Source organism: Schistocerca gregaria, chromosome 1 (genome assembly GCF_023897955.1).
Source record: "Schistocerca gregaria isolate iqSchGreg1 chromosome 1, iqSchGreg1.2, whole genome shotgun sequence".
NCBI classification, from domain to species: domain Eukaryota; kingdom Metazoa; phylum Arthropoda; class Insecta; order Orthoptera; family Acrididae; genus Schistocerca; species Schistocerca gregaria.
In genome coordinates, this window is record NC_064920.1 from 730,333,295 (window position 1) to 730,350,138 (window position 16,844).

General features: G+C 40.1%; 1 protein-coding gene across 1 annotated transcript in view; it reads left to right on the forward strand.

The window, feature by feature from the left end:
* LOC126267044 (protein SDA1 homolog) overlaps positions 1–16,844 on the forward strand; it is a 173,678-nt gene that overhangs the window by 142,555 nt on the left and 14,279 nt on the right. Inside the window, exon 19 of the mRNA XM_049971869.1 lies at positions 1,300–1,455. Coding sequence (XP_049827826.1) covers positions 1,300–1,455 — 156 coding nt within the window. The remainder of the gene's footprint in view (positions 1–1,299; positions 1,456–16,844) is intronic.

Here is a 16,844-nt window from a genome sequence, read left to right on the forward strand (position 1 = left end):
GAAGAGCAAGTTCCCATCTCCGGAGTTCTGATAGGTTGGTGTCAGTGGGAAGTATCCAGATAACCCGGACGGTGTAACACTGTGCCAAGATGTGCTGGCCGTGCACCAAGGCATGTTTAGCCACAGGGTGATCCTCATTACCAACAAACTCTGTCTGCCTGTGTCCGTTCATGCGAATGGACAGTTTGTTGCTGGTCATTCCCACATAGAAAGCTTCACAGTGTAGGCAGGTCAGTTGGTAAATCACGTGGGTGCTGTCACACGTGGCTCTGCCTTTGATCGTGTACACCTTCCGTGTTACAGGACTGGAGTAGGTGGTGGTGGGACGGTGCATGGGACAGGTTTTACACCGGGGGCGGTGACAAGGGTAGGAGCCAGAGGGTAGGGAAAGTGGTTTGGGGATTTCATAGGGATGAACCAACCTTAATAACCTTCGTAACCTCTTGGTTCATCCCTATGAAATCCCCAAACCACTTTCCCTACCCTCTGGCTCCTACCCTTGTAACCGCCCCCGGTGTAAAACCTGTCCCATGCATCCTCCCACCACCACCTACTCCAGTCCTAAGGCAAGCTGTTGATGTATTATTTTTGCTACATTGTCGTGTCTTCTGGGGTGTTCTGTATTTGCTAGTATTGTACATCCGCTTGTGATGTGATCTACTGTTTCTATTTGTTGTTTGCAATGTCTGCATTTATCTGTTGTGGTATTGGGCTCTTTAATAGTATGCTTGCTGTAATATCTGGTGTTTATTGTTTGATCCTGTATTGCAATCATGAATCCTTCCGTCTCACTGTATATATTGCCTTTTCTTAGCCATGTGTTGGATGCGTCTTGATCGATGTGTGGCTGTGTTAGATGATACGGATGCTTGCCATGTATTGTTTTCTTTTTCCAATTTACTTTCTTTGTATCTGTTGATGTGATCTAAAGGGTTGTAGAAGTGGTTATGAAATGGCAGTGGTGTAGCCGATGTATTTATATGAGTGATTGCTTTGTCTATTTTGCTAGTTTCTTCTCGTTCTAGAAAGAATTTTCTTAAATTGTCTACTTGTCCATAATGAAGGTTTTTTATGTCGATAAATCCCCTTCCTTTCTGCTTAATGTGAATCTTTCTGTTGCTGAATGTATGTGATTATTATTATTACTATTATTTATATCAGTGACTTGGATCCTTTGCAGTAAATATTAATGTAACAAGAAACATTTCCTGTTACAACTACAAATTTACTTATCTTTTCAATAATACCTAATGCTCATTTATGTAGCACAATAAGCCAGATGTCTCATTTTTGTTTCAGAAAGGTCAAGAGGGAAGAGAAAAGTATGGATTTCAAGATCGCCGCAAGAATCCATTTTCAAGTAAAACGAACAGAGAAAAAAGAAAAACAAAAAATTACATTATGCTTAAGCAGAAAGCTCGTAGTAAAGTGAAAAGATCATTCAAGGAGAAGCAGGTATAATCTTTTTCATAACTCTGTTGAGAAATAAAAAGTGCACATGCTAAATTTTCCTAAAAAGACAGGAACTGTTTGTAGTACTTCTGTCTGCTTCATGGTGAATTGTGAATTGTGAATTGTGTTTTATTCATCTCATGACGTACATTTGCAATCCATTTGGTTTGCGTACAGGAGACATGTCAAAAATTTATAAAACAATTACAATGATTTTTACATTAATTAATGATAGCACTATAATAAATAACAACACTATAAGGATATTTCTTGGAACATGTAACACATTGTACCCAGCTCAAATTTCCAGATTGTCCTGCATGAATTCATCCACTGAGTAATAACACTTCATTGTCAGTACCTCATATAGCTTTCTTTTAAGTGAACCTAAATTCATCTGCATCAACTTGTTCCCTTTTAATTTATTAAAAATTTTCATTCCCATGTATTGAGGTCCCTGGGCAAACAGTCTGAGGCGGTGGGTGGGGAGCATAAAATTTTCTTTGTTTCTGGTATCATGTGAATGGACAAAATGGTTTCCCTCAAATAAGTCGCGTCTGGAGTACAAAAATATAATAATCTCATATATGTATAAGGATGGCAGAGTTAATATTTTGAGTTTCCTAAATAATGGTCGACATGGTTCTTTGTGATTGGCAGTGCACATATTTCGTATGATTTTTTTCTGTATTTTTAGTATCCGCACTATGTTTGTCGAGTTACCCCAAAAAACAATACCATACCTAATAATGGATTCAAAGTAGCTTGTATATGCTACTTTCCGCGTGTCAATGTCCGTTGCAGTTGATAATATTTGCATTGCAAATGCAAAGCTGCTCAATTTGTTTGCAAGGTATTCAATGTGTGCCTGCCACCTCAAATTTTCATCTACTTTTAGACCTAAGAATTTGACTGAGTCAACTTCTTCTATAACTTGGTTGTTGTGTACAATCTTAATTTGCTCACATGTTGACTGTTTGGTTTTGAACTGCATCACGTGAGTCTTAGATATGTTTAGATTCAGCCCATTTAGCTGAAACCAAGTTTCTAAGGTACTGAGGGTACTGATCACAGATTTGAGAATTTTTTCTGAATCCTGATCTTCAACTAAGACAGAAGTATCATCTGCGAACAGAACTGATGGGGAGCTGATATTTAATGGTAAGTCATTAACATAAAAGAGAAATAGGACTGGGCCTAATATGGAGCCTTGTGGAACACCCTGAGTAATTGTTTTCCAGTCAGAAAAATAATATGCGCCATTTGAAGAAATGCTAACTCTTTGCTTTCTGTTGGATAAGTAGGATTTAAGCCATTGTAGGGCACTGCCGCCAATGCCATACTTTTCAAGTTTGTAAACAAGCAATGCGTGGTTTACGGAATCGAATGCCTTTGTGAGGTCGCAGAAAATTCCTGCCACCTTATTTCTCTTGTCTAATGACGTACTTATTTTCTCAATGAAACTGTTAACTGCATCTACGGTGTTTTTCCCTTGCTGAAAACCAAATTGATTGTTTAGAATAACAGAATATTTTGCAATGAAGTTTTGGATTTGAGCAAAACTTCATTGCAAAATATTCTGTTATTCTAAACAATCAATTTGGTTTTCAGCAAGGGATATTATAGTAAGGTATATATTATAGTAAAAATTTACACACATCACATATGCAATTAGCACTAGATTATTTCGTGGAAGCAGATAATTTTAGAACAACTGAGCTTTTCGAAATAATGATGGGAAAAATTTTTAATTCCATAAAAAAGCAGTGTATTTGCATACCAAGTGATTACTAGTATTTTAGCAGTAGCAGTTATACTAATCTTTAGACAATATTTTTAATGACTTTATTTGCATCTGCGGTGTTCTGACATTATTTTCTCTAGCATTCACTCAAGTATGGAATGCATATTGTAGATATTTCTCATACCAATTATAACACCTCTATATATCATAGTAGTGACTGACTTACTAGATGCATCTAGTTTGAAGCAGATATGTCGACAACTCTTAGCTTCTCCAAGACAGATGAAATTTCACTGCCAGAAGTCAGTTGGTAAAATAATAATTCTATATCATTCTGGGTAAGAAAGAATTACTCCCAAGTTCCAAATGCTACTGCTGGGTGCTTGGGTGCAATTATGGAAACTAATAATAAATTCTGCATTTCCAAAATAAAAGTAAAGAACATGATAGAGACTGACCAGCTTCTCTCTGACAACAAGGGGTCATGCCTGCTGTTCCCCTGATGTTCAATAAGCTGCAGATGGCTCCTGTGCTGTGCCAGTTATTGAGCACCTCTGGGAATTCTTCCTGTCTTGGCTGGGTATGTTGGTGAATCTGAGGTCCTTAAGCTGGAGTTTGGTGAACATCATAACTCATCTGTTGCCATAAGTTGTGTACATGCTTCAGTGATGACCAAGTGGTGTGAAGGTGTAACGTCAGAGGCCACAGAGAGAGGCAATCTTGGCTTATCAGCTTGCATTTTGACGATGGTACAAATCTTGTCGTACGTCATGTCTCAGTGAGGCCAATAGCTGTTGAGGTACAGAAACTTCAAAGAAAGTGTTCTGAAGAATGATATGGAGATGAAGAATATCATGAAATGGGTAAATTGGCAAATTGTAAAGAAATGGCTGCATTTATTATAACTTTTGATTCATTGCTTTAGTCAGAGTATATCAAGGCAGATGTCCTCCATTTTAAAGTATGGATATATATTCCAATTCCCATGCATTGTTATAAATGGCAATGCTGTGAGCGCACTAGCCTCAAGGAGGAAGCAACATGTTATAGCTGTGGTGGAACAACCCGTGAAGAATCACTTGTTCAGTACCCTAGGTCTGTGTGAATTGCTCAGGATATTGTGCTGCTTGTTGCCACAAACGCTCTCTGTGCCTTGAGGAAAGAAAGGTGCATAGAATCAACACATCAAAATCAATGTTCTATATATGTAGTTGAAAAAGCCTACAAGACGAATACAGTCTCCTTTTCTTCTGTAATGTCTTTAGCATCTGTGGCAAAGAAATTAACACTGAAAGTTGAAATCTCCACTCAGGGCCAAACAAACAGGAAGTCTACATTAGTACGTGAGACCATCAGGAGAGAGTATGGGAGAAGTGGGAGATGCTAAAAACTGGTATAATGAGAAACCGTTCTCTTACGACCAGCGTAGTCCAGGTGTTGCTGGAACATTTTACAGAGGTAATGGCTACCAGTAGCCAGGATCTGGTCATTCATCATCATAGAATTTTTGCCCAGTTGGGCAAGTACGACTTCTGTTCCAAGAGTGAGTAACATTAAAGTTGTCCCTTATCACTGTAGTGGCTGGATTCAACATTGTGTGCAGCATGCGACGTGGAACTTGTTCACAGTAAGATAGAGAAAACTATTTTGCAGCACCTTGCAGAGAATGCAAAAGAAAACTACTTTGCCTTTTCAGCCATATATAGGCTGACTTGTGGAGGGAAGCCACCATAATTCTTTTTCTGAAATTGGGTATGGAGGTTATCATAGTATTGTCCTCAGAAGCTGCTTAGGAAAGATATTAGGAACTTACAATGGATAGCCATCATGCATAGGTTCAGGAAGGATCATTCCACTGTAGATATTGTGACCCACCAGGAGGTGGTTATGCAACAGGATTTCCAATGTTCGCAAAAATGTCTGTATGATTCTGTCCTGAGAGAGAAGATTTGTTGGGGAAATGGCAATAATTATTTATAGTTGAAGCGTGCAGTCACAACAGGACTGTATTATTCATAGGAGGTAACTGAAAGTGAAAGCGGGGTTGTCTAGTTGCTCTTACCCTTGAAGAGTAAACAAGATAATAACTAAAGCTTTGTCTCATAATGCTGATTTTGTTTAGGAAAATGCTAAATAATCAAGAGACCAGTTCATGCCCATTTTCAATTATATACTGAGTTAAGTAATAAAAGAATTACGTAAATCAGAGTTACTATATTTTTCAAACAAAAGATATTTGGATAGTTTATGCAGCACAGAGCCATGTTGGGAGTGCTGCACTATGTGTTGGAAAGTGTGAACTGCTAATATAAAGTAAAATGAAGTAGTAGTCAGAAGGTTGCTTCAAACCACACATTGTTTTACCAGTCATCCTATTGCAGGCGGTATAGCCATCTTTTGAACTGACTTATCTAGCCAGTTATAGCATGATCTACAGTTTAACTTGGGCTCCAAACCATGATGTGACTTGGCTCTCTACACATATACGAATCATAGTCAGATGGAAAAAGAACCATATTAATTAAAATTTTAAGTTCCCAGAAGAGTTCATGGAAATGAAATTTTACTTCATGAGGGACTACCTGACTATATTAATACATTTAGAAGTTCAAGTAACTTTAAACAATGGCATTGATAGTATGGACATTATAAAGACCCCTTATCTATGGCATGTAGTACTAACCAGTATCAGGAAATATGGAAATTGCAGTTTGGAACTGAATTGTACTATATTTGACTCTTCTCCCCATCAATGTAGCCCATAGTTGTGCAGCTGATTCTCAGTATTCTGTAGTGAAATGCAGGTACACCTACAGAGGACTAATGCTTAATGCAGGGATTGGCAATTGACCTTCAACATAAACAAACATAGCTACATTGGAAAAATAGCTTAACAGACCCATAAACGCATGATTAAACATTTGCTGGACAATCTTTTCAAGCATTCGTATTCATTACATATCTGGGAGTGTACCTATGACCACAAATAACTAATCATACGAAAGGCAGAAGCCAGACAGTTTCATGGGAAGAATCCTCACAAAATGTAGTCATTTATATGTATTGTGAGCATTAATGGTCATATAACACTCCATTAGAGAACTTCCAAAGTTACATTTGATGTTTTCTCTCCATTAACAAAGACTTACTATATTGTATTTGCTATACACTCTTCAGGCTAGTCATTTCACTGGTCTTATATTCTGTAAACATTTCTTTTGTTCATTAGACAACAATGTGAAATTGTACCAAACATCTTTCAGGAGTCAAGGAACATGACATTAACCTGGTTGTCAGTATCTATTTATTTTTGGACCTCATGGATGAAAAGAATGAGCTGGGATTCACATAAACAGTGTTTGCAGAATCTATGTTGATTTTTCGGTCACCAGAAATGTCATAATATTTGATCATAAACAGTGTTCCAAAATTCTACAACATACTGGTGCTGGTGATACAGGCCTTTAGTTGTGTATATCTGTTCAACAACCCTTCTTGAAAACAGAAATGATCTTTGTATTTTCCCAATTGCTTGGGATGCTTTTTTCCTCCAGTGGCTTATGGGAGACTGCTGCTAGTAGAGGGCCACACGCTTTAACTTACTCTATGTAGAACCATTTGGTTATTCTGTCATATACTGTTGCTTTTCCTCTTTTGAGTGATATTAGTCTATTTTCTATTTTGCAATTCAGTATTTGTCTTTTTTGTGTTTGTGCCATTTTTGAAAGGAGGAACTGAAGTATGATAAGACCTCAGTGGAACAATTTTGGCAAAAGGAATTTAGTATTTCACACAAGCTTTTTGTTATCCTTGTTTTAACATCATTATTGTCATTGAGTGTTGATCCCAATTGCTCATTGAGCACTGATGCCATTTCAGTCACCGAGTGTCTGGAGAGACAAAATTTTACACTTGAATTCATTGAATTCTTCACTCATGGCCTTATGCTAATTTTGGCTTTGTTCTGTCTGTGATTGTCTACAAGGCTTTTGCCATATTGAAATCTGCAGTGAAGCACTCTTGTCTTTCAGGGGCAGCTTTTTAACACAGCTGACAAACTGTGGTGATGCTTTCCCATCATGCACAACTTTGCTCAATTCATACACTATGTGATTAAAAGTGTCCAGACACCCCCAAAGACTTGTTGTTGTTGTTGTTGTGGTCTTTAGTCCAGAGACAGGTTGCATCTCTCCGTGCTACTCTATCCTGTGTAAGCTTCTTCATCTCCGAGTAACAAATGCAACCTGCAGCCTTCTGAATCTCTTGGTCTACCTCTATGATTTATCCCCTCCATGATTCTCTCCAACACTAAATTGGTGATTCCTTGATGCCTCAAAACGGTCCTACCAACCGGTCCCTCGTTTTAGTCAGGTTGTGCCACAATTTCTTCTTCTCCCCAATTCTGTTCAGTACCTCCTCATTAGTTACATGATCTACCCACCTAATCTTCAGCATTCTTCTGTAGCACCACATTTCGAAAGCGTCTATTCTCTTCTTGTCTAAACTATTTATTGTCCACGTTTCACGTCCATACATGGCTACACTCCATACAAATACTTTCAGAAACGCTTTCCTTGTGATAGCCAGTCTAAATTTTATATCCTCTCCACTTCGACCATCATCAGTTATTTTGCTCCCCAAATAGCAAAAATCGTCTAATACTTTAAGTGTCTCATTTTCTAATCTAATTCACTCAGCAATACCTGATTTAATTCGACTACATTCCATTATCCTCGTTTTGCTTTTGTTGATGTTCATCTTATATCCTCCTTTCAAGATACTGACTATCCCATTCATCTGCTCTACCAAATCCATTGTTGTCTCTGACAGAATAATGATGCCATCAGCAAACCTCAAAGCTTTTAATTTTTTTCCATGGATTTTAATTCCTACTCCAATATTTTTCTTTTGTTTCCTGTACTGCTTGCTCAATATACAGATTTCATAACATCGGGGATAGGCTACAACCCTGTCTCACTCCCTTCTCAACCATTGCTTCCCTTTCATGCGCCTCTACTCTTATAACTGCCATCTGGTTTCTGTACAAATTATAAATAGCCTTTCACTCCTTGTATTTTCGCCTGCCACCTTCAGTATTTGAAGGAGAGTATTCCAGTCAAGATTGTCAAAAGCCTTCTCCAAGTCTACAAAAGCTAAGATGAGTCGCCTCACATGTACCAACATTTCTATGGAATCCAAACTGATCTTCCCTGAGTTTGGCTTCTACCAGTTTTTTCATTCATCTGTAAGGCATTTGTGTAAGTATTTTGCAGCCATGACTTATTAAACTGATAGTTCGGTTATTTTCACACCTGTCGACAACTGCTACGTTCTTCTTGAAGTCTGAGGGTATTTCGCCTGTCTCATACATCTTGCTCACCAGATGGTAGAGTTTTGTCATGACTGGCTCTCCCGAGGTTGTCAGTAGTTCTAATGGAATGTTGTGTACTCCTGGGCTTTGTTTCGACTCAGGTCTTTCAGTGCTCTGTCAAACTCTTCACGCAGTATGGTATCTCCCATTTCATTTTCATCTACATCCTCTTCTATTTCCATAACATTGTCTTGAAGTACATCGCCCTTGTATAGACCCTCTATATACTCCTTCCACCTTTCTGCTTTCCCTTCTTTGCTTAGAACTGGGTTTCCATCTGAGCTCTTGATATTCATACAAGTGGTTTTCTTTTCTCCAAAGGTCTCTTTAATTTTCCTGTAGTCAGTATCTATCTTACCCCTAGTGAGATAAGCCTCTACACCCTTACATTTGTCCTCTAGCCATCCCTGCTTAGCCATTTTGCACTTCCTGTCTATCTCATTTTTGATACCTTTGTATTCCTTTTCACCTGGTTTATTTACTGCATTTTTCTATTTCCTCCTTGCATCTATTAAATTCAGTATCTCTTCTGTTGCCCAAGGATTTCTACTAGTTGTTGTCCTTTTACTTACTTGATTCTCTGCGGCCTCACTATTTCATCTCTGAAAGCTACCCATTCTTCTTCTATTGTATTTCTGTCCACTGTATTTGTCGATCATTCCCTTATGCTCTCTGAAACTCTCTACAATCTCCAGTTTTTTCAGTTTATCCAGGTCCCCAAAAACAAATGTTTTTCATATTAGGTGCATTGTGCTGCCATCTACTGCCAGGTACTCCATATCAGCGATGTCAGTAGTCATTAGACATAGTGAGAGAGCAGAATGTGGCACTCCACAGAACTCATGGACTTCGAACGTGGTCAGGTGATTGAGTGTCACTTATGTCATACATCTGTATGCGGGATTTCCACACTCCTAAACATCCTTAGGTCGACAGTTTCCAATGTGATAGTGAAGTGGAAATTTGAAGGGACACGTACAGCACAAAAGCGTAAAGGCTGACCTCGTCTGTTGACAGACAAGAGACCGCCAACAGTTGAAGAGGGTTGTAATGTGTAATAGGCAGACATCTATCCAGATCATCACACAGGAATTCCAGACTGCATCAGGATCCATGCAAGTACTATGACAGTTAGGCGGGAAGTGAGAAAACGTGGATTTCATGATCGAGCGGCTGCTCATAAGCCACACATGACTCCGGTAAATGCCAAATGATGCCTCGCTTGGTGTAAGGAGTGTAAACATTGGATGATTGAACAGTGGATAAAGGTTGTGTGGAGTGACGAGTCATGGTGCACAATGGCGATCCAATGGTAGGGTGTGGGTACGGCAAATGCCCGGTGAACATCATCCGCCAGCGTTTGTAGTGCCAACACTAAAATTCAGAGGCTATGGTGTGGTCATGTTTTTCATGGAGGGGGCTTGCACCCCTTGTTGTTTTGGGTGGAACTATCACAGCACAGGCCTACATTGATGTTTTAGGTACCTTTATGCTTCCTACAGTTGAAGAACAATTTGGTGACGGCGATTGCATCTTTCAACACAATCGAGCACCTGTTCATAATGCATGGTCTGTGGCAAAGTAATTACATGACAATAACATCCCTGTAATGGACTGGCCTGCACAGAGTCCTGACCTGAATCCTATAGAACACCTTTGGGATGTTTTGGAACGCCAACTTCATGTGAGGTCTCACTGACCAACATTGATAGTCTCCTCAGTGCAGCACTCCGTGAAGAATGGGCTGCCATTCCCCAAGTAACCTTCCATCACCTGGTTGAACGTATACCTGCGAGAGTGGAAGCTGCCATCAAGGCTAAGGGTGGGCCAACACCATATTGAATTCCAGCCTTACCAATGGAGGGTGCCACAAACTTGTAAGTCATTTTGAGCCAGGTGTCCGGATACTTTTGATCACATAATGTATCTGTCTAAGGCATATTGTACAACACAAATGAACTTTGTCTGTTTATGCTCAATATTTTCAGCCACAGAGATGAATGTTTGATGTTGACTTTTCAGGTAATCAGGACTCTGCTTCTTGTAGCACTTATTAAACAAAAATTTCTTACCGCCTTTCTCTTTATTCCCACTGATCCTCATACTCTATGATGTTATAACAGCCTTACGATCACCAATTCCCTGCTCTGCTGTAACTGAGGCAATAAGCTCAGACCTGTTTTTGACCAGGAGATCTAAGGTGTTGCCCTCACAAGTTGGTTCTCTGATTTACCATTCATGGTGGTTTTCGGATGTGGAATTTAGGACAGTTTCACACAATTCTCTAATACCTGCTATAGTCACTTAAGTTTCCCAGTCTGTAGCTGCTAAGTTGAAATTTCCCCCAATCTATACTACTATATAAAGACAGATTGTTGTTTAACATTGTTATAAAAAATCTTGAAAAGTTCTTGACCAATCTGCATCAGATTGTTACACGATACTCTAATAAGCATTAAGGAACTTAGAATGTGACAAAATTCATGAAGAAAGACATGCATGGTTAAAATTTCAAACGCACAAAACAGAAGAAACTGCAAGCAACCTCAAAAATACCAGGAAAAAGTTCACACAAATTATCTGGGAAACCAATAGACAATCACAGACTCAGAAGAAGAAAATTACCATAAAACCAATTCCAGAGGCTTTTACAAAATGTTTGGAAGACAGTTACAAAAATTTGCCCTTCCCACCTTAATGCTGAAAAGGGAAGATGGAAAAATGGCACATAACAACAAGGAAAATGCCGAAATCATGGCAAAAGCATTTAGTAAACTTTTGAATTGTGAAGAACCCCAGGAACTTTTAGCAATTAATACAGACACACCCATCAAGACTCTGCCTGATCTCATAAATCCTCAAAAAATCCAAGAGGTGGAAATGGCACTCAGAGAGATGAAAAATTATAAGGCAAGCCGAGAAGACCATGTGTTTTCAGAAATGTGGAAATATGTCAGTGAGACTGTTCAAACGTCCTTACACATAGTCTTATCAAAAATCTGGGTAACAGAATAATTTCCAGAACATTGGACCACAGCCATAATCCACCCACTCCAAAAAATACCCAGATAATTACAGAGGTATCTCTCTGATAGACTGCACATACAAGATTTTTTCCAGAATCCTATTCAAGAGGATCAAAGAGCAACTAGAGGAAGAATTAAGTGAATACCAAGGAGGCTTCATACCTTGGAGAAGCTGTGAAGAACAGATCATCACTTTAAAACTAGTCATAGCATATTACAAGAAACGAAATAAACCTCTTTTAATAACCTTCGTGGACTTTGGAAAAGCATATGGCTGTATCCATAGACCTTCCACGTTAAAAATCTAAAAAATTTCGGGCTCCATACAAAATTAATCAAATTGGTAGAACTCACCTTAACCAACACTGTATCAAAAGTCAAGTTCAGGGGGGAACACTCTGAGCCATTCATCATAAAAACAGGTTTAAGACAAGGAGATTGCTTGGTACCCTGCTGTTTAACTGTGGTTTAGAATACATAATGAGGGAATGGTACAAGATTAAACCAAAGACCATCCAAATTGGAAGACCGAAAGACAACATAAGTTTAAATTGTCTAGGATTTGCTGATGATCTTGCTCTCTTGTCCAACAGTATTCAGGAAACCAAACAACAAGTTATCTCACTACAGGAAATAGCACAGAAAATTGGTCTTGCAATATCCTTTGAAAAAACTGTCATCATGTTAACTGACCCACCATTCATAAACAAAATTGCCATAGGAAACCAAGAAATAAAAATTGTAGATAAATTTAAATATCTGTGAGAAATCATAACATATAACCTCAATGAAAAGCCAACATGATGTAACAGAATAAACAAATTGATTAGAGCACAATATATCACCAAGAACACCTATAGCAGAAAGAGCCTGTCAATAGCAACAAAATTAAAACACTACGAAACAGTCACTCGACCAGAAACAACATATGCAAGTGAAACCAGCTTCAGAACAACTAACACTGCACAAATAGACAAAATACTCAAAATAGAGAGAAAAATCATCAGAATGTGCATCAACAGATTGTACCTGAAAGATAGACACTGGAGAGTAGTTACAAATGAAACGGTCTACAGGGGAATAGAACCGATAATGAGTACAATCAGGATGAAACGCATTTCATTTTTTGACATCTAATCAGAACACCAGAGAACAGGATCATCAGGGGAATAATAGAAAAATCATGGAATAGTAAGTGCAACATTAAGTCGATCATAAAAATCAAGGAAGATATGGATGAGCTACAGATTTCATTGGAAGACATAAGAAACAAAACTGACAAAATCAGGAAACTCACAGACAAACAAACCAGACTGCAAATGAGAATCAACAAACAGACAATAGGAAGGGTGATTTCTGATGAAGAAAGAATAATGGGATCCGAGAGAATGAAGAAATACTGGGCTGACAGGAAACTGAAAAATTCTTTGTATAAAGTTGGCTGGAGTGGTCCAGTGAAGGCCATAAAATTTAAATAAATAAATAAAAACTTTAAGGTGGCTGCAGACTACATATTTTTAATGTATGTTTATATGTATGTTTCATTTGAAGTAACAATAGTCAGAGAGAGAGGGGGGGGGGGTGTAGCAGGACAGAGAGGGGGGGAGGAAACAGACATTGAGGGGGGGGGGGGGGAGAGAGAAAGAGATGGACAGAGAGTATGGAAGAGGAGATGGAGAGCTGGTGAAAATGGGAAGATAGAGGGGGGAGGGGGAGAGAGCTTAGTATGTATACCCAACTCCCATATATATTTAGCAATTGAAAGCATTGCTGGGGTATGCCAGTACTGTAACGTGATCAGGGAATTTACACACAACCTTCTCCAAATTTTTCTGGTAATGTCTCACCACTACTGCTCCTGAGGCAGGCGGTCTGTTAAAAGCATCCCATTACAACATTTGATCCACCTTTAACACTCACCTTCACCCAAATTAGTCCACATTTAAATATTTATTAATCCCACTAGATATTCTTCTGTTACTTGCAGTTATAAACATGCTTCTACCTCCGGCACCCTTCCTATATGTGTGATATAGATTCCAATTGGAATTGAAAATTTCTTTGCTACTAACATCTGGTTTCAACCATGTTTTTATTCTGTGGATTATGGGAGCATAATTACTATTTATAAGTGAAACTAGTTCTGAGAGCTTCCCATGGACACACTTATAGTTCACTAATATTATATTAACATTATATCTCTCTGCTCTGTCATGATGAAAGCTGCTCTCTTTAATTGATGTGATTATTAATTTTCTCTTTCTGAAATAAAAACATAACATACTGAGGAAGGATTTCACTATCCTAAAAATCCCACAGGCACACACCACATGTAACCTCTACTCTAGTAGCCAGCTTCTGTGTGCAGAGCCTCATCCATTAACAGGTCCCTACAATTTTGCAACAAGTAGTGAAGGTCAATAAATCTGCTTCCAAGATTATCAAAGAATCATCTGACCCTCTGTCTCAAGTATTCCACTCAGATCCAAACCAGAGAACCATGATTGATTCTAGGAACAATCCTACAAAGAGCTAGCTTAGATTTCATTCCATATGAAGCTAGACTCCTTCACCAGAGTAACCTTTCACATTGGTGCTGACATGAGCCTCCGTTTGCAGCCATGAACAACTGGTGTACTTCATAGCCCACATCAGAAACTCCTGCACATCTCGGCCTGCCTGCTATTTTCCTAAAAGGTGCTATCACTCGCCTTACATTGGAGCTGGACTTTTACTGTGCTATAATAATATTGAATTGAAGATAATGCAATGTTTTCAACAGTCTGTCTCTCCTTGTTATGGTATGAAGCCAAACTGGCAGTCAGTTGAATTTTCATCTCACTTTAACAGTAACATTTGCACATGCAGTTTAGTGATTCTCTCCCCCCATGGGGCTCGCCACCCTTTGGCGGGTTCGTGCTTGGCTACCATGTGGCCCCAGCCTTTGCAGCATCTTTTCCCTTCCATGTTGCATGTCTGTCCTCTTCCCTTGGGGAACATGTCTGGAATGTTTTCTGGGAATGTGTTCTGCATTTTCAGTAGCTGACATCAGAACAGTCTCTCCACTGCTTTTTGTTCCTTTTTTCTTTCTTCGTTCCCCTTCTCCAACCTCTTCCTCCACTTTGGCATTTGAGGTTCCTCCATTTCTTTTCCACACTGTGCATTCCTGAAGGCTGGCCACTCGTGTGACACATAATAGATGATTGGGTAATGCGCAATTCCCAGCCACAGATCGACAGGTAGGGTTCACATGTTCACATGTACCCCCAGGTACAGACCAGGCCCAGTAAGGGGTGATTGCCTGAGCTGCTACCTTCCCAAATTTCCAATTGGTCCTTCTGTCAGATGTTCAGGAGCTGTGATCAATCACCAAAGGCTGGTGCACCCCCTCAGGTGGAGGGGGGGGGGGGGGGGGGGCAGTTGGAAGGAAAGTGCCATCAGAGCTGCTGGCAATCATGGGGATTTTCTCGCAATGAGCCAATCATCATCTACTAAATGTAAATGGAATGTTGTCATGATTCAAAGACCCTCCCAGCTGCATCACATTTTCTCATGATTTATGTACTGAAGAGAGCAGTCCTTTGCTACAGTAAATCCGTTTATTATTCAGAAAGGTATTGATGATGCAATTGCCAGCACTGTAAAATCCTGCTCTTGTTTATGCAATGGTACTTTGCTTTTGGAAACCTTCTAGTTCTTAAGCACAACTGCTTGCAGCTTCACTCCTCCCCAGCTATCCTGTTGAGGTCCTTCAAACGCTGAATTCTTTCCGTGGTTTCATTTACTCTATGCTGCTTGATGATTTGACCAAGGCAGAAATCCAAACATATCTCTGTGATCAGGGCATCATTGCAGTCCATTAGGTGATGAAAAAGATAGATGCATCCATAGGCCCACACACACACTTTTCTCTCTTTTGATAGAGTGGTGCTACTATCAAAAATCAAAGCAGGCTATGAAGTTATCACTGTCCAACTGTACATTCTGAATCCGATGTGCTGCTACCAGTATCATCGTTATAACCACAATCAAATGTCCTGTGATAGGGATGCTCGTGAGGGCAATTATCCGCCTCCTTCTCCCAGCGTGGTGGAGTATCAACTCTAATGACAACCATGCAGCCTCTTCCCTAGATTGTCTAGTGTATCTCAATGAGTGGTTGATCAAAGGTAACTGGGTGAAGGAAAAAGTGCCTTACACTGTCCCTCAGAAGTTGTTGGCTAGTCAAAAATCCTGCGTTCTACCGTCTGGTACTTACAGTCTATACTTGCTACATCTCACTCTACGAGAGACACAGCCACGCAGAAATGCGACCTCAGATTCAGCACCGCAGTTTCAAAATCACTCAGTGTCACGGAAACATCGCCATCTCCTCCTCCAACTATGCAACAAGCCACCAAACTTTCGCCTCAGTGGATGAAGTCACCTGCTACATAACCAACAGGCCAGAAAGGATACAAGGAATACTCCTGTGAAGACTTTTTATGTCCCTCCAGGCGCTAAACATCTGAGGCTTTCTCTGCCAGCCAGAAAGGCCCCAACAAATCAAACAGAGGCAAATGGTCTTCCCCTTTGCCAACTCAGTGATCCTCTTCAACAGTGCTGCCACTGATACCCTCACCCAGCTGATCTCCATCTTGCCGGTGCAGATCACAAACTGTTTTTCTGCCCTGGACTCTGCAGACTGACAGAGTGAAAATGCCAGTGCCTCTGTAGATCTCACCCCCTGTGGGTTCGGGGGTAAGAATAGGCCCACGGTATTCCTGCCTGTCGTAAGAGGCGACTAAAAGGAGTCTCAAACGTTTTGGCCTTGTGAGATGGTCCCCTAACGGGTTTGACCTCCATCCTTCTAAATTTTCCGAAGAGCGAGCCGATTGGGGAAGGGCGCCTTGCAAGGAGCGATGTGTCCATCATGCATTACCATCTGTAGCCAGGTTTGTCGTCATCGCTTAGCAGTCCCGCTCACCTACCATCTCTTGGGCGTGGATTTGTTCTTGGGTGCAGTTTATTGCAGTCTGCTATGCTGTGTCGCTTTATGCGCCAATGACGATATTGGACTACATCACCTGAAATCCAGCACGGTAGCCACTCCGTTGTGGTGGGGCCGCCATGTACCCTGTTGGTTGTAGCCCCCTGACTACACAGGGATTGCTCTGCCGATGCCAGCGCCGTTAACTCCCCACGTATGCCAAGGAGTAGATGCCTATCTCCTTGGGGCATTGGGACTCCCGGCAATGGCCATCCTGCCAGG